This window comes from Pyrus communis, chromosome 2 (assembly GCF_963583255.1).
Source record: "Pyrus communis chromosome 2, drPyrComm1.1, whole genome shotgun sequence".
Taxonomy (NCBI): Eukaryota; Viridiplantae; Streptophyta; class Magnoliopsida; order Rosales; family Rosaceae; genus Pyrus; species Pyrus communis.
This window is the reverse complement of record NC_084804.1, coordinates 5,897,495-5,910,646: the sequence shown is the minus strand read 5'-3', so window position 1 is coordinate 5,910,646 and position 13,152 is coordinate 5,897,495. Positions and strand designations below refer to the sequence as shown.

General features: G+C 38.8%; 3 protein-coding genes and 1 pseudogene across 3 annotated transcripts; 3 read left to right on the top strand and 1 right to left on the bottom strand.

The window, feature by feature from the left end:
• Nucleotides 1-477: 477 nt before the first annotated feature.
• LOC137724615 (tetrahydroberberine oxidase-like) lies at nt 478-930 on the top strand. Its single transcript, XM_068463372.1, has one exon. The coding sequence runs from the start codon at nt 478-480 to the stop codon at nt 928-930; it is 453 nt and encodes a 150-aa protein (XP_068319473.1).
• A 177-nt stretch (nt 931-1,107) lies between these two features.
• On the top strand, nt 1,108-1,488 carry LOC137724614 (berberine bridge enzyme-like 10). Its single transcript, XM_068463371.1, has one exon. The coding sequence runs from the start codon at nt 1,108-1,110 to the stop codon at nt 1,486-1,488; it is 381 nt and encodes a 126-aa protein (XP_068319472.1).
• A 2,402-nt stretch (nt 1,489-3,890) lies between these two features.
• LOC137724185 (berberine bridge enzyme-like 22) lies at nt 3,891-5,469 on the top strand (annotated as a pseudogene).
• A 915-nt stretch (nt 5,470-6,384) lies between these two features.
• On the bottom strand, nt 6,385-12,973 carry LOC137726024 (uncharacterized). The gene is made up of 9 exons (XM_068464881.1): nt 12,823-12,973; nt 12,666-12,721; nt 12,446-12,560; nt 10,476-11,980; nt 8,468-9,825; nt 8,180-8,307; nt 7,432-8,072; nt 7,183-7,295; nt 6,385-7,021 (listed from the first exon to the last, which is right to left on the bottom strand). Exons 2-9 carry the CDS (start codon nt 12,717-12,719, stop codon nt 6,688-6,690), a joined length of 4,248 nt encoding a protein of 1,415 aa, XP_068320982.1. The 5' UTR covers nt 12,720-12,721; nt 12,823-12,973; the 3' UTR covers nt 6,385-6,687.
• Nucleotides 12,974-13,152: the final 179 nt, after the last annotated feature.

Below are 13,152 nucleotides of genomic sequence, written 5' to 3'. Positions count from 1 at the left end.
TTCTTCTGCAAGATATAACCTCATCCATGAATTAAATTTTGATAGTTGCGTTGGCTTCCATTCGAAAGAATCTTTAACCAACGCAGGCACATTTTTGCTCGATACTCATTCCCCTTCATTTTCATCCGCCTTTGATTCCTCCATCCAAAACCTTAGATTCAACAGCACGAATCAGAAGCTTCTATACATCATCACAGCGTATCTATACGAACACATGCAAGCTGCCATCATTTGTAGTAAAATACATCGCCTGCAGGTTAGGATTCGAAGCGGGGGTCACGACCATGAGGCCCTCTCTTACAAAGCAGATGTACCCTTCATCATCATCGATCTCGTCAAGTCTAATAAGGTTAAAGTCAACAGAGAAAAACGCACTGCATGGGTTCAATCCGGTACAACACTTGGTGAGCTTTACTACCATGTTGCCAAGGAAAGCAGAGGCAAACTTATATCACCGGCGGAGGGCAGGGCGTATTGATGAGGAAATTTGGGCTTTCAAGTGATAATGCTGTGGATGCAATCGTGGTCACAGCAGACGGAGCTGTTGTTGACAGACAATCGATGGGGGAGGACTTAGTTTGGGCCATTAGAGGAGGTGGAGCTGCAAGCCTTGGAGTTGTACTTGAATGGAAGATCAAGTTGGCTCCGGTCCCTCCGAAGGTCACGGTTTTCACAATCCCCAGAACCCTAGAACAAAACGCAACCAAATTGGTTCACAGGTGGCAAGCCATTGCTCCCAAGTTTCATAAAGATCTGTTCATAAGAGTCATTCTTTTTACGGGAAAAGGTTCACAAGGTGGCAAAACAATCCAGGCCAATTTCAATGCCCTGTTTCTTGGCACCACTGATCAGCTAGTCCCCTTGATGCAAAAGAGCTTTCCTCAGTTGGGTTTGAAACCTAAGGACTGCAAGGAAATAAGCTGGATTTAATCTATTTTCTACATCAATGGTGAGGATCCCGGACAGCAATTAGAGCTTTATTTCGACAGAAACCATGTCCAAAAGGGCTTCTTGAAAGCCAAAAGTGATTTTGTGACAAAACCCATCTCAGAAAAGCACTTAGAAGCCATATGGAAGGTGATGCAAGATGGTGACGCTCCTGCTATAATGATTTGGGATCCGTATGGTGGACAAATGGCTGAGATTTCAGAAGATTTTACTCCGTTTCCACATAGAGCTGGAGTCTTGTACAACATTCAGTACTTCACTAAGTGGTTTGAGGGGGGAGCTTTGGCTGAGAAGAAGCATTTGGAGGGGATCAATAGGGTTTACAACTTCATGGCTCCATTTGTGACTAAAAACCGTAGGGCTGCATATATTAACTACAGGGATTTGGACATTGGAAGAAATATCAAAGGAACTTTGGAGGAAGCAAAGGTTTGGGGTGAAAAGTATTTCAAACGAAATTTTGAGCGATTAGCTAAGATAAAGGGTGGGGTTGATTACGAAAACTTCTTCAAGAGCGAGCAAAATTTTGTACCAATTTAAGAGTTGTTGGATTTTAGAATCAAATTGACAAATTTTAATATGACCCTCCATCTTTCTTTTTCTTTTTTTTCAACAGATGAGCTAGTATTATTGATAATCAAATACGAATGCCCAATTTAAGAGTTGAATTTTAGAATCAAGTTGACAAGTTTCCTAATAGCATAATGCGTGTACCCTTATATGATAACCAACCTTGATTTACAGTCTAAACATCATAATCAGAATCGTTCAATCTCTTTCTCATTATCTAAATGTTATATAGGCAAAAAAATTATTCAATTTAAAGATCCTTTAATTATTTATATGCATAAAACAAGTGGAAGGTTTATCATGAGGATGATACTTGTTGCCAAAACCATTGATTTATTAACACACATAGATAACTAAACGATCTATAAATTCAATGATTGTTGCAGGTATGATATTTAGATGATGATAAATAGAATAAACATTACACTTATGATGTTCAGATAATAAAAGTTTGTTAATAAAGACAAGTAAGTCTCATAAAAACACAAGCTTGGGATGACGTGTGCTTAATTAAGGGGGTTAAGTTTGATTGGTTATTTCCGATTCTAAGAAATTCAATCTAGAAACGTTTTCGTGGGGTAACCACCAGTAAACCCCACACCCACTCGCATAAAATGAGGCAGGCGTGGTCTCGATAAACTCGCCCACCCAAGGAAGAATTTTTGTGGTATGACACGTGATTCAAACTCTGCAGGTAACTAATCTAATACCTAATCTAACAAAATTTATAGTTCGACAAAAAACAAAAAGCAAAAAAAATTATTTTTGTGGACCTGCGTTTCGGATATTCCTGTTTTGACTCTCGAGTTACTTAACAGATTTATTGGGCCGAGAGGGCATTAATAAGGCCCAAGCCAGTTCTCAGACCTAGCAAAGCCTAATGATAGGATTAAAATAATGATGACATAACAACCTCTTATAATCATAACTTAAGTTATATGTTATGATCTCTGATGTAGTTAAAAGCCTTTCCTGTACGAAACTCTTAATAATGTCAAGTAAAATGGCTAATTTTCTTGATGACTGGAATAACGAGTCTCAAAATCGCCGATAATACATGACGATTATCGATATAAATCATCTTCAAACTACAAACGCAGCGTAGCTTCCTTATATCTAAAAACCTATGTGGCACTTCCACGAAGATGTTTACGACTTAGAAGAACAATGAGAAACATAAAAAACTGTGGATCAGTAATGTGGACAACAATCAACCCCTTGTATCGAGTGCCCCCTTTAGGTGTGTGTTCTTGAAACATTTAATTAAGTAATGTGGCATGCAAATGAGCTGCCACATCGCGTTTGATAATGTCAGCAGATATGACCCTTTCAACACATGTTGATCCTAGACGGAAAGGGATCCTCTCCAAATCCCTTTCTACCAAATCCACCTAGTTCGAGGTCTGGATCGTTAAAATTTGATAAAATAGTTATAAACAGGGGACCTCTTAAAAAGTTTTAATAACTATAACGTTGGATCAAAATTCAACAGCCTGAATCCCGAACTAAATGGATTTGATCGGAAAGGATCCCCTTCCATCCTAACGCCTAGAACGGGAGGATCGAGTCGGGCATTTTCGCCCTCAAAGAGAAGAGCCAGTTGGTGCATTAAAGGTATATGTGAAGATCTAGTTCTAGATGGATCTTTGTAAGTTGGCAGGTGGAAATATGTAGTTCGACCACACATTGCAACCATGCAGAACTCAGAGCATACGGAAGTCCCACGTGCATTAGCCCATATGTTGTGCCAATGTTGCACCAAGTGGAATTGGCTACGTGACTACGTCTTCTACTTCATTAATAAGAATGAATTCAGTTGATTCTTGCTACTAGTGCTTAAGTGACAAAAAATGAGGACAATCCTTATCCTCTATATGCTTAATTTTTTTACATATCAGCAAACTACAGCTTGATATTTTTGCAGATTATAAAAAATTTAATTATAAATTACAGTTTCATACAAAAATTTCAACATCGTATCATATGTTAGGGTCAATGACTCCATATTTAAATAGCCAGATATTTTGCACAAAATAAGTAAGGTTAGGTGACTTGCGTGGGTTACTATCTCAACAAGAAAACGGCAAGAGTTTAACTTCAAATGCCTAGTGCCGATTGAATTATATGCAAATTTTTTGCTTTAATGTGGTAGATGGTAGACCCTCAATTCACTCCATCGGAATCATCACTTTGTTTCCTTTTGTTCCTATAAATACGCACCAGATGATTAGAACAAGCCGAATTCAGCATATCTACTATAGCTTGCTAGTTAAGTTAAATATTTCATCCCCACCAAGAAAATGGAGCACTCAGTATATATATGCAGCCAAACCAGTATCATGAGAATCTGAAGGCCTAAATTCCTCAAAGAGATGGAGTTCATTAAACTATTAGCTTCTTTGTTTTTGGTCTCAGTTCCATTTGCAATTTCGGTTTCCATCAGTAGTGAAATTTTCAGTCAGTGCATGACAGAAAAATCCAGTTACTACACCAAAATTTCTGATCAAAACATTCACACCTCAAACTCTTCCTTGTATTCATCTTTTGCAATCTTCCCAACAAAACCCCAGATGGTTAAACTCCACGTCAAAGCCTCTTCTCCTTGTCACACCTTTCCATGAGTCTGAAATCCAAGCAGCTGTTCTTTGCAGCAAGAAACTTGGCTTGCAAGTCAGGGTTAAAAGTGGACGACATGATTATGAAGGCCTATCTTACCTCTGCAAAACCTCATTTATCATCATTGACTTGATCAATCTCCGGTGCATTGAGGTCAACCTTGCAGACGAGACAGCTTGGGTTCAGTCAGGAGCCACACTTGGTGAGCTTTATTATAGCATTGCCAAGAAAAGTGGGGTCCATGGATTTCCAGGAGGATTGTGCCCTACTGTTGGTATTGGAGGGCACTTGAGTGGAGGTGGGTTTGGAACCCTAATCAGGAAGCACGGCCTGGCAGCTGATAATGTCGTAGATGCTCGATTCATTGATGTGAATGGAAGAATCCTTGACAGAACAATGGGTGAGGATTTGTTTTGGGCCATCAGAGGAGGTGGAGGATCAAGTTTTGGGGTCATAGTTTCTTGGAAAATCAAATTGATTCAGGTTCCGAAGATCGTGACCGGTTTTACAGTTCACAAAACCCTAGCAGCAGGAGCCGGCAGCCTTGTTCACAGATGGCAATACATTGCAGATAAATTTCATGAGGATCTTTTCATCCGAGTCATAATTCAGAATGTGGGGATTGGGAATCAGAAAACTGTTCAAGCATCTTTCCAATCACTGTTTCTTGGAGGAATTGACAGATTAATGCCACTGATGAAGCTGGGATTGCAGGCAAAAGACTGCATTGAGATGAGTTGGATCCAATCAGCTCAGTACTTTGCTGGATTCCAAAAAGGCCAGCCCTTAGATGTCTTGCTATGTAAAAATCCCCTCTGGAAGATGAATTTCAAAACCAAATCCGACTTTGTGAAGAACCCAATACCCAAACCGGGACTCCAAGGGATTTGGGAGGGGTTTCAGCAGGAACAAAATGTGCACATGATTTTGGATCCATATGGTGGAAGAATGAATGAGATTTCAGAATATGAAACTCCATTTCCTCACAGAAAAGGTAATTTGTTCAACATGCAGTACATAGTGAAGTGGGATGGAAGCGGGGTGGAGGAAACCAACAAACATATCAAATGGATAACAATGCTTTACATATTCATGGGCCCTTATGTTTCCAGGTCTCCAAGGGGTGCCTATATAAATTACAAGGATCTTGATCTGAGTGCCAACAAGGAAGACAACACAAACTTCTTGGAGGCAAGTGCTTGGGGAACAAGGTACTTCAAGGGTAACTTCAAGAGGCTGGCACAAGTGAAGAGCAAGGTTGATCCAGATAACTTCTTCAGAAATGAACAAAGCATTCCTCCTCTTCCTTCTTTGTTTGCAATCACAGAGGTTTGAAACAAAATGTTTCTTCTGGTTTGGTTTCTATACAGAAGTTAAGTGCTTTTTCATATGAGCCTTTCATATGCAGATAACAGGCCAAACAACTTCAGTAAGAAATGCCTATCGCCAGATATTTTCTAGGGTAATGCATGGATTGACCAGCATGTGAAAAGCTGGTAATTAGAAAATTTAATGTTTTCTTACCAAGCAGCATAAGCCTTGTAAGATTTCCTAGAGTGAAGGATTACCAGCTGGTATAAGCTTTCATACCACATGACAGTAAACTTTAATTGTGCAAAGAGAGGAAGCTTTGTTTTTTCGTTGTATCGACGTGTCAAAAGAGAAATTGGAAGAAAGAGACACGAGAAGGTTCTTCCCACACCGCTTGAGTTTTGAGGCTTCCTTGTTTTGGTGCTCAATTTTGATATAAAACCCTAACAAAGTGGTTTTCTTCCTTTTTTTCCTTTTCCTTTACCAAGCAAACTCTTAAAATATAAATTTTCGGGGTTTTCTCGTATGTACAAGTGAAACCATCATGTGCATGCTGTATGCTGAAACATGACCATTGGATACTTGACCACAATTTTAGTCTGTTATTCATCATATGCATGTCGTACGTTGAAACATTATAAAATATTTGCAAATTTTTTCGTTATTAAATAATTTCCTAAGTACTTCGTATAATTAAGTTTTGTAACTAAAACTATTGTGTCGTACTGAAAATACCCACTGCATGGCATAACAATCCATGTGTTGGGAATTGGTTACCATGTTACCTCTTCACTTCAAATTGTTAAAATTGTCCTTTTGTCCAAAGACATTTTCGATTTGCTCTTTTCTGTATTTTAAGATGTGGCTATTAAGTTTCACTCTGTGCAGAACAACATTGTAAGTTGATCAAGAATATAGGTAATATATTTGCCGGAAAGGTTAAAGCTCAACAAAAATTTAATCATCTGATGCAACGGTTTCAAAACAAAATTTACATTCATTCCATCACAATAACTGGCTCAGAAACTTGCTAAGTTCTTCCGTGAAAATAACAAAAACGCATTCACGTTGGATGTCTCTGAATCCTCAATTTCTCCACCCTACTCGGTGGTGGAAATCAACAAAATTTCCTACTCCCGGTTAATCTCAATTCTCCCCAACGAGAAGATGAAAATTTAAACGAACCTTTCAAAAATTTGCGTGTACATTTCAACAACACATCAGGGAACCCTTGCGACCACATCAAGTTTTGCAACACGGTATCTCAGGCTCAGGTTCCATACCCGCTGTTTGCAGAAGGCCGAATGAAAAATCTTGTTGCTTCTTCGGCAGCAAAGAAAACCACTTTCTTATAGACTCAGCATGACCAAACCGACTTCCAATGGCTGCTGAGTTTGCATTATTCTGAATAATTGTTTTGAAATCAGAAGAGAGAAGCCCCAATAATGCCGTGACAGTGGCAATTTGAGTAGGAAGGCCGACACTCGTTGCAGAGTCCCTACATAAAAATGCAGATAATTCCCCCCTCAAGAATTCAACTTCCTTATCTCCATATCCAAGGGCATTAACACCGATCCTGAAATTGAGTAATGTATCGTTAAACTCAAGTCCTGGCACAAGTAGCATTATGACATTTGGCCCAATATAAAGATTAGAAGAAAGTAAAGAAACAATAATTCCAGCAAAAAAAACCAAAAAAAAATTAAAAAATGCAAGGCAAATTAATCAAAGGCATACCTCCCAAGCTGACCAAGGAGAATAACAATTCCAGCAATCACATTCTCAGCCATGCATGATTCCATAACTTTCAATAGCCGAGGGATAATATTAGCACTTGTCCATTCCCAACTCTGCATTCAAAAGAGAAAAACAAGTGGCAAGTCCAAAAATTAGTACCTGATAACCATCTGAACGAATAAATTTTCAAAATTGAAAAGACAACAGCGAGTTGAGAAAATTCTAAACTCAGAAGGGATTAAAACATACCACGATGCTTGCAACCAACTCCACCAATGATAGGAGGTCGCTGAGCTCGCAAAGCATGAAACTGGTAGAAGTGTTTGGTTGAATAGAAGCATTCATTTGGAGCCTTTCTAAAAGCAATGATGTAGCAGCGTCTACAGAGACAGAATCCTCAGAAAATGGGCATTTGACACATGGACTGAACATAATTCGAGAGTTGCTCACAGATGGAATAAAACAACTAGCAGTATCTGATGAGCTTACTCCCTCGAGATGTGTAACTATAGATTTCATGATAATCACTAAATTGGAATTGCCAAAGTTAAGAAACTTCTCTCCACCCAGGTAAGCAAAAACATGCAGGATACTCAGAACCAATGAATGATTGGACCTGCCAATCTGCAAAATATTGTAGGACATTTCGCATATAAAACCAGTGTGGTCAAGTGCTGCACATATTGATGCTAAAACAATGCTCCCTGCTACCAACTCATCGGCTGATGCTGGTTGAGAGGATATATGAACCCCATCAACCAAGGTCTCTGAAGAATAATCCTTACACACCACAAATCTTCCATTTATTAGGGAATCCTCCATGACACTAAGTGATTCCTCCAAACTACCAAATTCTGCAAATATGCTTCTCCCCTCCCAATCAGACATCACTGCATAAATGGAATAAAACAATAAGTTTATGAACAAAATGGAGGATGAAACCAATAATGTTTCTCTAAATTATGACATGGCATGAGCAAGGAAAAAAACAACAAACCTGAGCACATGTGTCGAACATAAGAATCCAAGCAGGGGTTTGACGTCCAATTCAAGCTCTCAAATTTGATCAGAGCGGCAGTGGAGAAGTTAAGCAGCAACAATGAAAAGAATACGCAAACCTTTTCCCTATACAGGCTCACCAAAAATAAACCAATTAGCACATATATCCACTAGTATACTAAGCACAAGACCACATTATCAAAACCAATTCGCAGTTCGAAAACAAAACAAGATTAGATCAATATAAGGACTGAAAAACAGAGAGAGAGAAAGAGAGAGTATTTACTTGGGAGATAGTTTTTCTTCAGTCTTGAGAGCAAGCAAAATTTCTTGCACCCTCCAATCTGTGTGAGTAATTAAAGGGTACCGTGTGATACAAGCTCTGAAGGCAAAACATATCCTAGAAATGCTGCTACTGTCCTTAAAATTAGATAACACCAGATATCCAAGTTCACTTCCTAGGGGGAACACAGCCTCCACATTTCTTGCAAGCGGAGCATCAGACATCAGTTGGGTACCAGAGTCCTTGAGATCACAAGCTTTTGTCGTTGTAACAGAATTACCAAAAACATCCCCGCTCTTCCCTAGTATGTCAACAGCATCAACTTCAACTCCGTAAGAGGGTGACTGTTTTTCTTCTTTACTTGTCGATCCTTCACAGTAGGATTCCCTTGATGAAGGTTTAAGATTATCTGCACCGGATGCTTCAAGACCTTGAACCTCAATCTCGGGAAGTGTGGGAGACAGTGGCATTTCCATTGCCATCCTGTAGCATTCCTCATCAGAAGCATTGTCCAGTTCTAACAGTTTCAGGTAGTTCCCATCAGTTACTTCATCAAAACTTGCCAAAGTTTCAAAATCACTTGTAGCAGCTTCTCTGCTTGCTGGAGCAACCCCTATCAGCTCATTAGCATTTGATGGAACTTGTCTGTAGATATTTGCATATCCAAAGACTTCATTTTCAAATTTATTGGCCATCTTTTGCTCATCACTGTCAGCATACTTCTGCCTTGCCAGTTTATCTTCGATACCTTCATTTCCCTTTTCATATTGCTTTCCATGCATTGCATTACCCTGCAGACTAGGAAGCAGATACATCGCTTCTTCATAATGTTTTATCATTTGCTTGTTCAACAAACAATGCAAGACAGAAAGTTTTTCCTCTATCCGCAGGTGCAACTTCTTACCCTCTGTATATAAATCCTCAATTGATTCAACTGCGTGAAGTATCCTCTTTCTTTTCCTGCTATGCTCATTAACTTTTCCAACCCCATCAGTTCTATAAGGACTTCTGACACTGTTTTCGGCAACCACAGCAGCATTTTCATTGCAATTTATTTTGGTAACCTCAGCAGATAAGTTGGATATTGTTGGTTGCACATTCTCCTCAACCAATTTTTCCTGTGAGCCCACCAACTGTCTATCAGAAAAAGATTCCCTACTGGAATGTATTGCAGAACTCTGTAACATTTTTCGGTTAGAGCCTCTGACTGGAGACTCCAATATAGAATCAATACCTGAAATAGAATCAATGCAGTTTCCTCCAGATAAAAGAAGAAACGGTGCGGTATGTTGTGTGGCTTCTCTTGCATCCAAAATTGGGCAGCCAGGCTTGAGACGCTTAACTCCACTTTGAAGGTTCATCTACAAATTGCACAAGCCCATTTCAGTAAATAGAATAAGACTACAATGTTGTGAAATTACTGATAACATTGGGGTAAACAATGTAAAAGCCAAGAAAGAAAATTTGTGCTTATTAAAGACAAGGCATCCACATAAATATTCAATCAAAATCCATGCATTAGAAGCAAAACTAAATATTTGAAAGGCTAACTGGCGTAAGTCACATGTACAAGGACACACGACTATTTGACACAAAACTACAACTAGACTAGTACAATAGGTAGAAGAAATGTTTCAGGGCTGGAGGGTGGAGTTCAAACAAATGACTTACCAACTTAAGACACCTATTTTGAAGTTTAAACCATATTAGTGTTATTCTGGTATTATTCTAGAACTTTCCAAGCATCAAAGTAGAATAATGAGCACACTTATGCTCTACCCACCAGATTACAACACTAAAAGCCATCAGATGAAAAAGGTTCATTTGTCATCAACCACGCCTGAAAAAAGAAAATAAATCAACAGTAGCCGTATCAAATGCTAAAACACGCATGTAATGCTCCAAGTTTAGATTCCTAACCAATATCATGAAAGCTAACAATACTAAGTTATTATCTACAAAATCAAATTGAAATATGGTAGCAATAGAGATTAGACTGAGAAATACGAACCTTTTTTAGGTCATCTGTACCTTCAGCACTATGAGAAAAAGCCTTATTTAGCATACCCAGGCGCTGTGAAAATTGATTAAACTCCACTTCCAAGCGACCTAGTTCCTGTTGCAAGATACTATTCCGACTTCTTTCCAGCTTGACCACTTCATTAGCATGATTTCTTTGCTTTTTCTCAAACTTGAGTTGTTTCTTCAAGTGTTTCACTATCGCACTTTCAGCAACCTTATCTTTCCGAAGTTCGACGGCAGATGCATCAATTAATTTTCTGGAGGATAATTCCTCAATCTTCTTCTTAGCATCATCCAACTGTCTAGACAGATGATCAGCACGAGATTTTTCTTCCAACGCCTTCTTCCGATTCACTTCCACAAGCTTTTTCTGCTTTTCAGCTTTCACCCTCTCTGATTCTGCCTGTTTTTTCTCCTTGATTACCTTCTGTTTTCCAATTTCATACCTTTTGTTCAGTTCCTCAAAATTTGGATGCTCCAAAACCAATTTCAATTCATCTGATTTACTCTCTTGGAAAGCTACACCACTTCTATTGTTAAAAGATTGTGCGTTTGGAGCCTCAGCCAATTCTTTTAAGGGCCTAATTTCATTTATCTCTTTCTGTAACTCATCAACCCTTTTCCTACTCTCTACCAGTTCCATAGATAAACATTCAGCACGATATTTTTCTTCCATAGTCATCTTCCTATTGCCTTCAGCAAACTTCCTTTGCTCATCAGCCTTGGCCTTCTCTGAATTTGCAATCTCTCTCTCCTTGACCACCTTCTGTTTTTCTCCCTCGAGCTTCTTGTTTGCCTCAACAAGCTTCAATGTCTCAGAAGCCAAATCAGAATTCACTTTATGAGCTTCTTTCTTCAGTACCTCCAACTGAAGCCCATAATTCTCAGCCTTCTCTCTTTCAATATTGGCACGCTTCCTTTCGTCATCAGTCTTACTTTTTTCAGCTTTAGCAGATTTTCGTGCTTCGGAAGCTTTCTTCTTCTCCACTTCTACATTCTTACTTGCCGAGTCTGCCCTTTTCTTCTCTCTCTCGATAAGCTCCTTGAGATGATTAATTTTCTTTTCATAGTCATCAATTTGAGCTTTAAGCAGGTTTACTTCACTTTTATCTTGACCATCTGCATTTCCTCTCTGCTTTAGAGAATATATCTCAGATTTCAACTCAGAAATTTCGTTCTCCAGAGATGCCCTAGCAGCAGATTCTTTTACTTTCTCCTCTTTCTCAACATTGGCATTCTTACGTGCTGAGTCTTCCCTTTTCTTCTCTCTCTCAATAAGATCCTTGAGCTGATTAATTTCCTTGTCCCGGTCAGAAACTTGTGCTTTGAGAAGGTTTATTTCACCTTTATATTGGGCATCTACATTTCCTCTCGGCTTTACGGAAATCTCAGATTTCAACCTAGAAATTTCATTCTCCAAAGATAACCTAGCAGCAGATGCTTTCTCTTTCTCCTCTTTCTCAATATCTGCCCGTGCTTGTTCTTCCTCGAGTGCTGCAAGTACAGAGTTACAAAAGCAAGAAAAGGCGGTTAGTCACTTGGAAAAGTTATCACCACTCTCTATCATAACTATATACAAACTAACATTTCATATTGACTGAGAGTTCATTTAAGTAACCTAGTTTTGCATCTGGTTCTAAATTTCGACACAGAAAGAACCATAGTGTTTAACATGAAACATACAAATGTAACAAGTAAAGTAATAACACTAGAGCATAAATTGTAACAGGTAGGGAACTCCAAAAAGCATAAACTGCTTTGACAACTAACTAAACTTTAAAACTTTTCGACATAAACCAAACAGGTACCCAATTTACATCTACTCGAAAGGAGCCTCAGTCGTGAAATTCGTTATTAAATCCACAATCCAAGTGACCCAGGTTAAGAAAGTATTAACATTTCAACAGCTTAGTTAACAATACTAAATTTTTAATGTCTCGAGGATCCTAAAAAATTTACCTTTCTTGAGATTGGAATTCTCGGCTTGAGCTCTTTCAACCTCCTGTTGAAGTAAGTGCACAGCTTCCCGCAGTGCATTCCGTCCCTTTTCGAGCTTCGAGCACTTCTGTTTCCACTGCATAGCAAGCATAAAATTGGGTGAACAATGAAATCGAATACCACTTTAATAAATTCAAAAAATTGAAAACTAAATAAAATTTTGGAAATTTGAAATCTTTACCGTAGCACAGCACGAATTGACCACCTGGGGATTCACTGGCACGTCTGCCGCCATTGCTGCAATCATGTCGACAAAGCAAAAAACTTTCGAAATGAGAGGGGAAAAGTTAACGAATTGAGAGAGAGAGAGAGAGAGAGAGAGAGAGAGAGAGTCGTACTGGTTCTATTGCAGTGGGATGAAGGAGTTGAGGTGGCTCATTAACAAGCAGCAAAAACCCTAAAGCCCCAAATCGTTGATGAATCTCTCAATACAAACGAGAGCGAGAATCTGAATAAGAGAACGCAACCGCCTATGTTACTAGTTTTCACAACTCACTTTTGAAATACTGGCAGTGAGAGAGAGCAACCCTAATGGTTTTGGGTCGGTAAATCCGGTTCCTAATCGGATCCTTAAACCGCCGAGATTTTCTTTTCTTTTTTTTTATAGTAGTTTTCACAAATTAAATAAATCAAACAGAATTACTGGATAAAATTAAAGGAAAATTAAT